A 15,839-nucleotide genomic window follows, 5' to 3' on the forward strand; every position below is an offset into this window, starting at 1 on the left:
TAAGAAAGCACCGTATTACCAAATGTAGTCCTTTCGTTCACAAAATGGCAAGAAAGTCCGAGGTGCGCCCTTTCTTGCAAAGAAGCAAGGGTAGAGGAAAGAAGCTGTACAACACAGCTAGTTCCCAGGAACAGAAGTCCTCCCCGGCTTCTACTAAATCCACCGCATGACGCTGGGGCTCCACTGAGAGAGTCCACTCCGGTGGGGGCACGTCTTCGACTCTTCAGCCACGTCTGGGTTTAGTTGGACTTGGATCCTTGGGTGATGGAAATTGTATCCCAAGGCTACAAGCTGGAATTCGAGGACGTGCCTCCCCGCCGATTCTTCAAATCGGCTTTACCAACGTCTCCCCAGAGAGGGAGATAGTTTTAGCTGCAATTCAAAAGCTGTGTCTACAGCAAGTGATTATCAAGGCTCCCTTAATACAACAGGGAAAAGGGTACTATTCAACCCTATTTGTGGTCCCGAAACCGGATGGCTCGGTCAGACCCATTCTAAACTTAAAATCCCTGAACCTGTACTTAAAAAGGTTCAAGTTCAAGATGGAATAGCTCAGGGCAGTGATCTCCAGCCTGGAAGGGGGGGATTTTATGGTGTCACTGGACATAAAGGATGCATACCTTCATGTCCCCATATATCCGCCTCATCAGGCGTACCTGAGATTCGCTGTACAGGATTGTCATTACCAGTTTCAGACGTTGCCGTTTGGGCTTTCCACGGCCCCGAGAATTTTCACCAAGGTAATGGCGGAAATTATGGTGCTACGGCGTAAGCAAGGAGTCACAATTATCCCATATTTGGACGATCTCCTGATAAAGGCAAGATCAAGAGATCAGTTGCTAAAAAGCGTGGCTCTCTCCCTGAGAGTACTACATCATGGCTGGATTCTAAATCTACCAAGGTTGCAGTTGGTTCCGACAACTCGGCTGTCATTTTTGGTTCTGTACACGGAAAAAAAAAAAAAATAAGATTTTACTCACCAGTAAATCTATTTCTCGTAGTCCGTAGTGGATGCTGGGACTCCGTAAGGACCATGGGGGATAGCGGCTCCGCAGGAGACTGGGCACAACTAAAGAAAGCTTTAGGACTACCTGGTGTGCACTGGCTCCTCCCACTATGACCCTCCTCCAGACCTCAGTTAGGATACTGTGCCCGGAAGAGCTGACACAATAAGGAAGGATTTTGAATCCCGGGTAAGACTCACACCAGCCACACCAATCACACCATATAACTCGTGATACTATACCCAGTTAACAGTATGAAATATAACTGAGCCTCTCAACAGATGGCTCAACAATAACCCTTTAGTTAGGCAATAACTATATACAAGTATTGCAGACAATCCGCACTTGGGATGGGCGCCCAGCATCCACTACGGACTACGAGAAATAGATTTACCGGTGAGTAAAATCTTATTTTCTCTGACGTCCTAAGTGGATGCTGGGACTCCGTAAGGACCATGGGGATTATACCAAAGCTCCCAAACGGGCGGGAGAGTGCGGATGACTCTGCAGCTCCGAATGAGCAAACTCTAGTAAAAACTCCTCCTCAGCCAGGGTATCAAACTAGTAGACTCTTGCAAATGTGTTTGAACCCGACCAAGTAACAGCTCGGCAAATTTGTAAAGCCGAGACCCCTCGGGCAGCCGCCCAAGAAGAGCCCACTTTCCTCGTGGAATGGGTTTTTACAGATTTCGGGTGCGGCAGTCCAGCCGCAGAATGTGCAAGTTGAATCGTGCTACAGATCCAGCGAGCAATAGTCTGCTTAGAAGCAGGAGCACCCAGCTTGTTGGGTGCATACAGGATAAATAGCGAGTCAGTTTTCCTGACTCCAGCCGTCCTGGAAACATATATTTTTCAGGGCCCTGACTACGTCCAGTAACTTGGAATCCTCCAAGTCCCAAGTAGCCGCAGGCACCACAATAGGTTGGTTCACATGAAAAACTGATACCACCTTAGGAAGGAAATGGGAACGAGTCCTCAATTCCGCCCTATCCATATAAAAAAAAATCAGATAAGGGCTTTTGCATGACAAAGCCGCCAATTCTGATACACGCCTGGCCGACGCCAAGGCCAACAGCATGACCACTTTCCACGTGAGGTATTTTAGCTCCACGGATTTAAGTGGCTCAACCCAATGCGACTTCAGGAAATTCAACACCACGTTGAGATCCCACGGTGCCACTGGAGGCACAAACGGGGGCTGACTATGCAGCACTCCCTTAACAAAAGTCCGAACTTCAGGCAGTGAAGCCAGTTCTATTTTGGAAGAAAATCGATAGAGACGAAATCTGGACCTTAATGGAACCCAATTTTAGGCCCATAGTCACCCCTGACTGTAGGAAGTGCAGAAATCGACCTAGCTGAAATTCCTCCGTTGGGGCCTTCCTGGCCTCACTGCACGCAACATATTTCCGCCATATGCGGTGATAATGGTTTGCGTTCACTTCTTTCCTAGCTTTAATTAGCGTAGGGATAACTTCCTCCGGAATGCCCTTTTCCTAAAGGATCCGGCGTTCAACCGCCATGCCGTCAAACGCAGCCGCGGTACGTCTTGGAACAGACAGGCTCCCTGCTGCAGCAGGTCCTGTCTGAGCGGCAGAGGCCATGGGTCCTCTGAGATCATTTCTTGGAGTTCTGGGTACCAAGCTCTTCTTGGCCAATCCGGAACAATGAGTATAGTTCTTACTCCTCTCCTTCTTATTATTCTCATTACCCTGGGTATGAGAGGCAGAGAAGGGAACACATACACCGACTGGTACACCCACGGTGTTACCAGAGCGTCCACAGCTATCGCCTGAGGGTCCCTTGACCTGGCGCAATATCTTTTTAGCTTTTTGTTGAGGCGGGACGCCATCATGTCCACCTGTGGCCTTTCCCAACGGTGTACAATCATTTGGAAGACTTCTGGATGAAGTCCCCACTCTCCCGGGTGGAGGTCGTGTCTGCTGAGAAAGTCTGCTTCCCAGTTGTCCACTCCGGGAATGAACACTGCTGACAGTGCTAACACATGATTTTCCGCCCATCGGAGAATCCTTGTGGCTTCTGCCATCGCCATCCTGCTTCTTGTGCCGCCCTGTCGGTTTACATGAGCGACCGCCGTGATGTTGTCTGACTGGATCAGCACCGGCCGGTGTTGGAAGCAGGGGTCTAGCCTGACTTAGGGCATTGTAAATGGCCCTTAGTTCCAGAATATTTATGTGTAGGGAAGTCTCCTGACTTGTCCATAGTCCTTGGAAGTTTCTTCCCTGTGTGACTGCTCCCCAGCCTTGAAGGCTGGCATCCGTGGTCACCAGGACCCAGTCCTGTATGCCGAATCTGCGGCCCTCTAGAAGATGAGCACTCTGCAGCCACCACATCAGCGACACCCTGGCCCTTGGAGACAGGGTTATCCGCCGATGCATCTGAAGATGCGACCCGGACCACTTGTCCAACAGATCCCACTGGAAGATCCTTGCATGGAACCTGCCGAATGGAATTTCTTCGTAAGAAGCTACCATCTTTCCCAGGGCTCGCGTGCATTGATGCACCGACACCTGTATTTGTATTAGGAGGTCTCTGTCTAGAGACGACAACTCCTTGGACTTCTCCTCCGGGAGAAACCCTTTTTTCTTGTTCTGTGTCCAGAACCATACCCAGGAACAGTAGACGCGTCGTAGGAACCAGCTGCGACTTTGGAATATTCAGAATCCAGCCGTGCTGTTGTAGCACTTCCCGAGATAGTGCTACTCCGACGAACAACTGCTCCCTGGACCTCGTCTTTATAAGGAGATCGTCCAAGTACGGGATAATTATTTCGGCCATTACCTTGGTAAATAACCTCGGTGCCGGGGACAGACCAACGGCAACGTCTGGATTGGTACCACAATTTTTTTGAGGTACTCCTGGTGAGGAGGGTAAATAGGGACATGCAGGTAAGCATCCTTGATGTCCAGTGATACCATGAAATTCTCCAGGCTTGCAATAATCGCCCTGAGCGATTCCATTTTGAACTTGAACCTTTGTATATAAGTGTTCAAGGATTTCAATTTTAGAATGGGTCTCACCGAACCGTCTGGTTTCGGTACCACAAACATTTTGGAATAGTAACCCCGGCCTTGTTGAAGGAGGGGTACCTTGATTTCACCTGCTGGAAGTACAGCTTGTGAATTGCCGCCAGTACTACCTCCCTTTCTCCGAGGGCAGCAGGCAAGGCTGATGTGAGGTGAGGGGGAGTCGCCTCGAACTCCAGCTTGTATCCCTGTGATACTACTTGCAGAACCTAGGGATCCACCTGTGGGCAAGCCCACTGGTCCCTGAAGTTCCCGAGACGCGCCCCCACCGCACTTGTCTCCACCTGTGGAGCCCCGGCGTCATGCGGTGGACTCAGAGGAAGCGGGGGAAGATTTTTGATCCTGGGAACTGGCTGTCTGGTGCAGCTTTTTCCTTCTTCCCTTGTCTCTGTGCAGAAAGGAAGCGCCTTTGACCCGCTTGCTTTTCTGAAGCCGAAAGGACTGTACCTGAAAATACTGTGCTTTCTTAGGCTGTGAGGAAACCTAAGGTAAAAAAAAATTCTTCCCAGCTGTTGCTGTGGATACGAGGTCCCAGAGACCATCCCCAAACAATTCCTCACCCTTACAAGGCAGAATCTCCATGTGCCTTTTAAAGTCAGCATCACCTGTCCACTGCCGGGTCTCTAATACCCTCCTGGCAGAATGGACATTGCCTTAATTCTGGATGCCAGCCGGCAAATATCCCTCTGTGCATCCCTCATATATAAGACGACGTCTTTAATATGTTCTATGTTAGCAAAATATTATCTCTGTCTAGGGTATTAATATTATCTGACAGGGTATCAGACCACGCTGCAGCAGCACTATTCATGCTGAGGCAATTGCAGGTCTCAGTATAGTACCTGAGTGTGTATATACAGACTTCAGGATAGCCTCTTGCTTTTTATCAGCAGCTTCAAAGTGGCCGTATCCTAAGACGGTAGTGCCACCTTTTTTGACAAACGTGTGAGCGCCTTATCCACCCTAGGGGATATCTCCCAACGTGACCTATCCTCTGGCGGGAAAGGGTACGCCATCAGTAACTTTTTAGAAATTACCAGTTTCTTATCGGGGGAATCCACGCTTCTTTACACACTTCATTCACTCATCTGATGGGGGAACAAAACACTGGCTGCTTTTTCTCCCCAAACATAAAACCCCTTTTATGTGGTACTTGGGTTCATGTCAGAAATGTGTAACACATTTTTCATTGCCGAGATCATGCAACGGATGTTCCTAGTGGATTGTGTATATGTCTCAATCTCGTCGACACTGGAGTCAGACTCCGTGTCGACATCTGTGTCTGCCATCTGAGGTAACGGGCGTTTTTTGAGCCCCTGATGGCCTTTGAGACGCCTGGGCAGGCGCGGGCTGAGAAGCCGGCTGTCCCACAGCTGTTACGTCATCCAGCCTTTTATGTAAGGAGTTGACATTGTCGGTTAATACCTTCCCACTATCCATCCACTCTGATGTCGGCCCCACAGGGGGCGACATCCCATTTATCGGCCTCTGCTCCGCCTCCACGTAACCTTCCTCATCCAACATGTCGACACAGCCGTACCGACACACCGCACACACACAGGGAATGCTCTGACTGAGGACAGGACCCCACAAAGTCCTTTGGGGATACAGAGAGAGAGTATGCCAGCACACACCAGAGCACTATATAATGCAGGGATTAACACTATAAATGAGTGATTTTTCCCCCAATAGCTGCTTGTATACACATATTGCACCTAAATTTAGTGCCCCCCCTCTCTTTTTAACGCTTTGAGCCTGAAAACTACAGGGGAGAGCCTGGGGAGCTGTCTTCCAGCTGCACTGTGAAGAAAAAATGGCGCCAGTGTGCTGAGGGAGATAGCCCCGCCCCTTTTTCGGCGGACTTTTCTCCCGCTTTTTTCATGGATTCTGGCAGGGGTATTTATCACATATATAGCCTCTGGGACTATATATTGTGATTTTTTGCCAGCCAAGGTATTCATATTGCTGCTCAGGGCGCCCCCCCCCAGCGCCCTGCACCCATCAGTGACCGGAGTGTGAGGTGTGCATGAGGAGCAATGGCGCACAGCTGCAGTGCTGTGCGCTACCTTGTTGAAGACCGAAGTCTTCTGCCGCCGATTTCCAGGACCATCTTCATGCTTCTGGCTCTGTAAGGGGGACAGCGGCGCGGCTCCGGGACCGAGCGATCGAGGTCGGGTCCTGTGTTCGATCCCTCTGGAGCTAATGGTGTCCAGTAGCCTAAGAAGCCCAAACTATCTCCAGTCAGGTAGGTTCGCTTCTTCTCCCCTTAGTCCCTCGTAGCAGTGAGTCTGTTGCCAGCAGATCTCACTGAAAATAAAAAACCTAAAATATACTTTCTTTTCTAGGAGCTCAGGATAGCCCCTAGTGTGCATCCAGCTCAGTCGGGCACAAGATTCTAACTGAGGTCTGGAGGAGGGTCATAGTGGGAGGAGCCAGTGCACACCAGGTAGTACTAAAGCTTTCTTTAGTTGTGCCCAGTCTCCTGCGGAGCCGCTATCCCCCATGGTCCTTACGGAGTCCCAGCATCCACTTAGGACGTCAGAGAAAAGAGGGTTTTTCTCCCAGTGGAAAAAGCCCAGGAACTCCAGAACATGGTCAAGGACCTGCTAAAACCAAAAAGAGTGTCAGTTCATCAATGCACTCGAGTATTGGGAAAGATGGTGGCGGCCTACGAGGCCATTCCGTTCGGCAGGTTCCATGCGAGAATTTTTCAGTGGGACCTTCTGGACAAATATGTCACTAGACATAAAGGATGCATACCTTCATGTCCCCATTTATCCTCCTCATCAGGCGTACCTGAGATTCGCTGTACAGGACTGTTATTACCAATTTCAGACGTTGCCGTTTGGGCTTTCCACGGCCCCGAGGGTTTTCACCAAGGTAATGGCGGAAATGATGGTACTCCTGCGCAGGCAAGGAGTCACATACTTGGACGATCTCCTGAAAAAAGCGAGATCAAAGGAACAGTTGCAGAAAAGCGTGTCGCTCTCCCTGAGAGTGCTGCAGCAACATGGCTGGATCCTAAATCTATCACAGTTGCTTCCAACAACTCGGCTGTCTTTCTAAGGCATGATTCTGGACACAGAACCAAAGAGGGTTTTTCTCCCGATGGAAAAAGCCCAGGAACTCCAGAACATGGTCAGAGACCTGTTAAAACCAAAAAGAGTGTCAGTCCATCAATGCACTCGAGTACTGGGGAAAATGGTGGCGACCTACGAGGCCATCCCCTTCGGCAGGTTTCATGCGAGGACTTTTTAGTGGGACCTTCTGGACAAGTGGTCCGGGTCCCACCTTCAAATACATCAGAAAATAACCCTGTCCCCCAGGGCCAGGGTGTCTCTCCTGTGGTGGCTGCAAAGTGCTCACCTTCTAGAAGGTCGCAGGTTCGGCATTCAGGACTGGGTTCTGGTGACCACGGACGCGAGCCTCCGAGGATGGGGAGCAGTCACACAAGGAAGGAATTTTCAGGGACTGTGGTCAAGCCAGGAGGCTTGTCTACACATCAACATACTGGAATTAAGGGCCATATACAACGGCCTACGACAAGCGGAGAATCTTTTTTGCGACCTACCGGTTCTGATTCAATCAGACAACATCACAGCTGTGGCTCATGTAAACCGCCAAGGCGGGACAAGGAGCATAGTGGCAATGGCGGAAACCACCAGGATTCTGCGCTGGCAAAAAATCACGTAAGCGCTCTGTCAGCTGTATTCATTCCGGGAGTGGACAACTGGGAAGCAGACTTCCTCAGCAGACACGATCTCCATCCAGGAGAGTGGGGACTTCATCAAGAAGTCTTTGCAGAAATAACAAGTCTTTGGGGACTTCCTCAAATAGACATGATGGCATCACGCCTCAACAAGAAGCTTCGGAGGTATTGTGCCAGGTCAAGGGACCCTCAGGCAGTAGCGGTGGACGCCCTGGTGACACCATGGGTGTTTCAGTCGGTCTATGTGTTCCCTCCTCTTCCTCTCATCTCAAAAATATTGAGAATCATAAGACGAAAAAGAGTACAGACAATACTCATTGTTCCAGATTGGCCTCAAAGGGCCTGGTATTCAGATCTTCAGGAGATGCTCACAGAAGATCCGTGGCCTCTTTCTCTCAGGGAGGACCTGTTGCAGCAGGGACCCTGTGTGTTCCAAGACTTACCGCGGTTACGTTTGACGGCATGGCGGTTGAACACAGAATCCTAGCGGGGAAGGGTATTTCGGAAGAAGTCATCCCTACTCTGATAAAGGCTAGGAAGGAAGTGACGGCGAAACATTATCACCGTATCTGGAGGAAGTATGTTTCTTGGTGTGAAGCCAAAATGCTCCTACGGAAGATGTCCACTTGGGCCGTTTTCTCCACTTTCTACAGACAGGAGTGGATATTGGCCTAAAGCTAGGCTCCATTAAGGTACAGATTTCGGCCATATCTATATTCTTCCAGAAGGAATTGGCTTCTCTCCCAGAAGTCCAAACTTTTGTAAAGGGAGTGCTACACATCCAGCCTCCTTTTGTGCCCCCAGTGGCACCATGGGACCTAAACGTGGTGTTACAGTTCCTAAAATCTCACTGGTTTGAACCTCTTCAAACAGCTGAATTAAAGTTACTCACTTGGAAAGTGGTCATGTTGTTGGCCTTGGCATCTGCAAGGCGGGTGTCCGAATTGGCGGCCTTATCTCATAAGAGCCCCTATCTCATTTTCCATGAGGATAGGGCAGAGTTGAGGACTCGTCCTCAATTTTTGCCTAAGGTGGTGTCATCGTTTCATATGAACCAACCTATTGTGGTGCCTGTGGCTACGGGAGACTTGGAGGATTCCAAATCCCTTGATGTAGTCAGGGCCTTAAAAATTTACGTAGCCAGGACGGCTCGGGTTAGGAAAACAGAGGCAGTTTGTCCTGTATGCAGCCAACAAGGTTGGCACTCCTGCTTCTAAGCAGACTATTGCTCGCTGGATCTGTAACACGATTCAGCAGGCTCATTCTACGGCTGGATTGCTGTTACCAAATTCAGTAAAGGCCCATTCCACTAGGAGGGTGGGCTCTTCTTGGGTGGCTGCCCGAGGCGTCTCGGCCTTACAGCTTTGCCGAGCAGCTACTTGGTCGGGTTCAAACACTTTTCAAAATTCTACAAGTTTGATACCCTGGCTGAGGAGGACCTCATGTTTGCTCAATCAGTGCTGCAGAGTCATCCGCACTCTCCCGCCCGGTTTGGAGCTTTGGCATAATCCCCATGGCCCTTATGGAGTCCCCAGCATCCTCTAGGACGTAAGAGAAAATAAGATTTTAAACCTACTGGTAAATCATTTTCTCCTAGTCCGTAAAGGATGCTGGGCGCCCGTCCCAGTGCGGACATATTTCTGCATGACTTGTATATAGTTATTGCTTACATAAGGGTTATGCTACAGTTAAGATCAGTCGTTGGCTGATGCTGTTTTGTTCATACTGTTAACTGGTTGCTTATATTCTAGGTTTTACGGTGTGGACGGTGTGGGCTGGTATGAATCTTGCCCTTGGATTAACAAAAATCCTTTCCTCGTACTGTCCGTCTCCTCTGGGCACAGTTTCTCTAACCGAGGTATGGAGGAGGGGCATAGAGGGAGGAGCCAGTGCACACCCATTCTAAAGTTCTTTATATTGCCCATGTCTCCTGCGGAGCCCGTCTATACCCCATGGTCCTTACGGAGTCCCCAGCATCCTCTACGGACTAGGAGAAAAAGATTTACCGGTAGGTTTAAAATCTTATTTTTACACTGCAATTTAGATTTCAGTTTGAACACACCCCACCCAGATCTAACTCTCTCTGCACATGTTATATCTGCCCCCCCTGCAGTGCACATGGTTTTGCCCAACTGCTAACAAATTTGCTGCTGCTATCATCTCTGAATTAGGCCCTATAACCAGAAGCTACAAGACTCTAGGGGGGTCATTCCGAGTTGAACGTAGCTGTGCTAAATTTAGCACAGCTATTATCATTCACACTGACATGCGGGGTAGTCCGCCCCGCATGTCAGTACCGCCCCCCCCCCCACACACACACACACACACACACATACAGAAGTGCAAAGGCATTGCACAGCGGCAATGCCTTTGCACTACAAGAGTAGCTCCTAACCAGCGCAGCTTTAGCGTGCTGGCCGGGAGCTACTCGTCACTCCCCGGCCCGCAGCGGCTGCGTGTGACGTCACGCAGCCGCCGCGGACTGCCCCCCCTAAATGGCGGCTTAATGCCGCCGTCCAGCTCCCTTCCGCCCAGCAACCGCCTCTGTCTTAGAGGCGTTCGCTAGGCAACGACAGCTGCCATGCGCCGGCGCAATGCGGCGCCGGCCTGATCGCTGCGAGAAACTGCAGCGAGCGATCGGAATGACCCCCTATAAAACAAGCCAACTCTCCAGCCTTCACTACTTATTCAGCTTTAGAAGTCTGAGCAATGTTATAAGACTTGTTTATTTAATTAATCTCCATCAACATCAGAGGATCCTATTACGATATGAAGACACATCCATTATGCGTAGGGCACCCTACTACTATATAGATTCATCCTTCATGCACAGACAGCCCCACTACTAAATGCAGGCAGCATTAATGCACAGAAAAACACCAGGATTATATAAAGGCATTATTTATGCAGAGAGTTTCCCATTACTATATGCAGGCATCCTTCATAAACTCAGATAATCCAACTACTACAACATATCCTTCTCACACCCAGAATATTCTACTACATACACCCAGAAGACGCCACTATTTTAAATCAGTGGGGACCAACACCTGGCTCCCAGCTGCAGATGCCAAATTCCACATTACTTGAGTTCCTCTAACAAAACTCAGGTAGGTCACACAGCACACCAGAGGAGGTGGGGATAGTACTCACCCTACTTCCACTGCATCACAGGGTTTGTGGGCTGCAGTAGTTAAGGTGAGAGAGGCAGGGGAGAGTCATGTTGTAGGGTCATGTGGGCATAATGTTGATATCTACTCATCATGTAACGGCGCCTGAAACTTATGTAAATAGATCTGATGAGCATGATGGGTTATCTCCAGGGCATGAGGAACGGTCTAACAGGCATGATAAGAGGTCTTGTGCAGAGGTTTAATGGAAATTATGTGAATTCCCAGGGCATATGAGGAGTGCTGATGAGCCACCCCTAATATATATACAGCCTAAATGCACTCATAAAAATGCTACAATTAATAGTGTGACCGGAGAGACTAACCAGCCACACGTGTAATGGCGGCCATGGCACTGAAGGGGTTAACCCCTAGTGCCCGGCGCCATTATGGGGACAATGGGCGCTTGGCGCCAATTTTAAATGTATAGGGCACTAGGCGCCAGGTGTTTAAAATGTTTACAAATGTAATATATATATTGTGCTATGAGGCACTACAGTGCCTGGGTTTGTGGAGCCTGTGCAGGGCACAGGCTCAGTGTATATTTAAAGGGAAACACGTGTTTAAATGAAATGTATTTAAAAATGCAGTTACTATAGTTGTCTGAATGATCATCTCCTGTCAGTAGGAAGTGGCATGCTAATGGCCCTGTCCTAGCAGAGAGGTGTGAATGACAAAACCTTTTGATGTGTGAGTTCCTTAGAGAAAGATGTTACTCACGGGGATCTCCTTATCCCATATGTAAAGTAGGTCTGGGCTTGGAACCTGTTTCATGTAACTGATTTAATTGATATACGAACCCTGAATGGCAGATGCAGGAAGGAAGACTGATTGTTGTGTTGCAGCCTTTCCTGTTGTAATCCCAAACACTAGGTTTGTCTGGAGATGTGAATGAGACAGAAACATTTGTATTTTGAAGCTATGTGATAAATTTATCAATAGTGAATGTTAATCTGATACCAAACGTTGTCTGCGTGACAGGAAGGAGGATATTGTTTTATTGCACTTATCTCCTTTTGAAATGTAATTTATTTATTGGTATTTTGTAAGATATCCTGATTGGATAGAAAGGGCTCAGGAAGGACATGACCCCCTGTTGTACTGTGTGGAAAATTGACATAAAAAGGAGGCCTGCGTGCATCCAGAGTGTATTGTACCATCTTCATTCTGCTGGAACATCTTGCTGTATGCTGTTGCCCCTAGCAATAGGGAAGTCTTTTTTAAGACTATTATTGAGCAAATAAACATAATCTGCCTCAAGAAGATTGCTTCATCTTGTGACCTACAGGGTTATGCCAAACACAGCCCCGTCCTCCGGCTGTACAGGGAAGCACTTAATGTCTCCAAGTTCCGCCTTCCTCCAGCTACCAGTAGAGGCCTAGCAAGTGGCTAGTGGGGATTCGTCAACACCACACAGGTGTGGTAAGGCAGCGTGTCGGCACATACAGAGCAGAACCGTGGTTCCAAACGCCACGGCAGGTTAGGAGTTTGGTGGTGGCAGCATAAACCCGCCCACAGCGCAGTGGGTGGAGTCAGTAACAGGCGGTTACTGACGGTAAGCGGGAATCCCCTATATGGCCAGGTCCTGTGTGACCTAACCTTCCAATTCTGTGTGCTGGGGACGGAACGCGAAAGCGGTGAGTGCTTTCGTACAAAAGGCGTCCGGTCACAGAAACACATAGAAATTGCCAAAGCCATGGGTGGATGGGTGGGATGCGGTTAAAATGCCAGTGTTAGGCTGTGAGGAAGGGGATGATGTGAGATTAGGGATATATGCTGCAAGGAGCATGGGTTAGGGTTAGGCACCACGGGGGGAGGTTCGGGTTAGGCATTAAGTGGGGAGGGTTAAGGCTAAGGTGAAGGGGGATTAGGTTTAGGCACCACCAGGGGGAGGTTAGGGTTAGGTTGCGGGAAAGGAGAATTAGGGTTAGGGGAAAGGCGGTAACATATTTAGCTTGCCCCTGTCGGGATTTGAAAGACTGGGATGCTAGCATCTCGTCCGCCAGTTAGCCATACTGAACCCCCATTGGCATACATCCTTATACAGAGAACACTTCTACTCAGCACACATAATTTATACAGAGAACCTCCCTACTATACATACTTCATGCACATTTACAGCATCACATGGATAACCTCACTACTATACAAAAATCTTTCACGCAAAAAAAAATGTATTATGCATACACACATATACAGATAACTTCACCACTATGCAAATACTCTCATGCACAGACAGAATCCGTGCACTACTGACACACCAAGACACTCACTATTATGCATAGTTTTGCATACATTCACATACAGATAGAGAACATCACTGATATGCATTACTAAAGCTGGCCATACACCTAAAGATTAATTGTCTAATCTAGCTGGTTGGAACGAAAATCTGGTAATGTATGGGAGCAAATGACAATTGATCATTTGCTCCGAAATGCCGGAAAACTGACAAAAATGGTACATTCAGACAAATTGGCTAAATTAGATGGATTGATGCCAACTTGTCTGATTGACCATTTCTGTCTGTTTTTCAGTGTTTGGAAGCAAATGGTCAATTGTCATTTGCTTCCATACATTACCATATTTTCGTTAATTAACCAGCCAGATTGGACAATCAATCTTTATGTGTATGGCCAGCTTAACACCCAGAGAACCTCACTACTATGCATACATTACTCACGCACAGAGTACCTCACTACTATGCATACATTATTCACGCACAGAAAACCTCACTACTATGCATATATTATTCACGCACAGAAAACCTCACTACTATGCATACATTACTCACGCACAGAAAACCTCACTACTATGCATACATTACTCACGCACGCACATAGAGTACCTCATTACTATGCATAGTACTGCCACGGCCAATCTGCATGACCATAGATGCTCCTCGTTATTATGTTGGTGCTGCGTATGTGTACGCAGTTGTGAATGAGTTTGCGTTGGCTGCAGTGGGTATCTATATTCTTTTCCGGGCGGAAGCTTCTCTTGCAATGATTAGCAATTCCATAGCCTAAAAAAAATCGCAACTATGTAGGCATGTGCATACAAACATGAATTAGGCCCTTAGCCTGCGCCAAAGTCTGTATCCATGCATATATATATGTGGTGCAGTGAATGCCTCTGCTTTTGGACTTGCATGCAACTCAGATTCAGGTCTAATCCCTCACTAATATGCATGCATTTAGAGTTAAGAAAAGGCCATTACACAGCACCAGAGTAAAAATACGTTGTTTGACAGTAATAGTCTCCAACCAACTCTTTTAAATTATGCAAATTAACTGAAATTAATTGAGAATGCTACATTCTGCCAGTCACTACGGTTATGGTAATTTAGGGTCTAATTCAGACCTAATCGTGGCTGTGCAAAATTTTGCATGGCTACGATCAGCCACCCTGACATGCAGGGGGGGGCCAAGCACAAAGCTAGTCCGCCCCGCATGTCTGGCCCTCCCCCCTCCGCACAGGTACAAAACCATCGCCCACTAATTATCGATCCGTCGGACATGCTGAAATCGTCCACCATTTAAGAAAGATTCAATATAATTAGTCGGTAACATCTATTAGTGTAAGCACTTCCACGGCCAACCTGCACAGGGGAGGGGAGGGGAGGAGAGGAGAGGGGGATCAGGGAAATGTTTCCTGCCCTGCGTAGGAACGCAGATATCGTGGCCATACAGTGAAATATCTCACCACGTATGGCCACAATATTTTGTCAGATAAAATGTCTGTCAGTCTACTGGACATTTTATTTGACAGTGAATACCCAGCATCAAATAAAGCTGTGGAGAAACAGGCAGTACGCCGGCACCAGGCAGATATGAATACTGCACATTTTACCTTGAACAACATAGAGACGCGCAGAAAATGTACAATATCGGAGTACCATAATGTGCGCAGCAGTCCACTGCTGAGTACTGAGTTGCCCCTTTAGCTCAATGAATGTGAGATTGGGTAATTTAATTATATATTCAGTATAATATCTTTTATAAAGATTGAGTTCTATGAATGACAGGATTAAATCCATCACGTTCCCATAGATAAGAAATCCAGTAAAAATACTGGCAGCACTCCTTCACCTGGAACTTTATTCTCTGTATCACATCATTAATGATACCAGGGAGCACACTTTGCCCAATAACTGATGATTGGAACCTGGATCCATAACTTTCTGTATGATCTATTTGCAAACAGGTGACAGGTGTATGCAATATGCCATTATGCCTGTCAGGTATAACCCACCTGAACTGATACCCAAACGTTCGGGGTACACGTCACCTGTGCTGCCCCACGCCCATTACCTCCCATCCCCTTCATGCAAACAAATCAGTCTGTCCGTTCACCCGGTAAAGAAATAAAACCCACTTACTCAACATTTGCCATCTTGGTGCACCCTTATGAAGTGCTAGGAACCATAGAGTCAGGTGACTGAGCAAGAGAGCGTCTATATGTGACGTCACGCAAGTAAAACTAGCAGTAACCATAGAGTCGAAGGAGGCTAGGGCAGCTGTGGGCGGAAGTACGGTGGTGTCAGCCTGTGCTATGAGAAAATAGAAGCTTTTAGTTAGGTTACTACATAGATGGGGAAATGGTGAGATCAGAGTGTCAGCCAGCCGTACACGTTTGTTGTACCAATCATTCATTCATTTAGTTATAGTGCTACTGCTACATGTGTGAGTGGTAATGTAAGCTTGGGGTTTGTGCATGTAGTCTAATATCTGCATTATTCCTTCATCGTATTATCTTACGGTTTATTCAAGGTCCTGTCCCATCGTTAGGACATAATGTCCCAATTTCTGGACAGTTATCAGGTGTACCCCATCAATGCATGGGATCCGGTCTGAAGAACGATAGTGTCTAGGTCGACAATGTTTAGGTCGACCACTATAGGTCGACA

General features: G+C 47.9%; 1 protein-coding gene across 3 annotated transcripts in view; it reads right to left on the reverse strand.

The window, feature by feature from the left end:
* The window catches only part of SLC9A8 (solute carrier family 9 member A8), a 182,036-nt gene extending 166,622 nt beyond the window's left edge, over positions 1–15,414 (reverse strand). The window contains exon 1 of one of the 3 annotated variants that reach the window (XM_063958882.1): positions 15,312–15,414. In XM_063958882.1, the coding sequence (XP_063814952.1) occupies positions 15,312–15,325 (14 nt within the window). In that variant the 5' untranslated portion in view covers positions 15,326–15,414. The other 2 variants (XM_063958884.1, XM_063958883.1) reach the window with 2 other exon arrangements.
* Positions 15,415–15,839: the final 425 nt, after the last annotated feature.

This window comes from Pseudophryne corroboree, chromosome 3 (genome assembly GCF_028390025.1).
Source record: "Pseudophryne corroboree isolate aPseCor3 chromosome 3, aPseCor3.hap2, whole genome shotgun sequence".
Lineage (NCBI taxonomy): Eukaryota > Metazoa > Chordata > Amphibia > Anura > Myobatrachidae > Pseudophryne > Pseudophryne corroboree.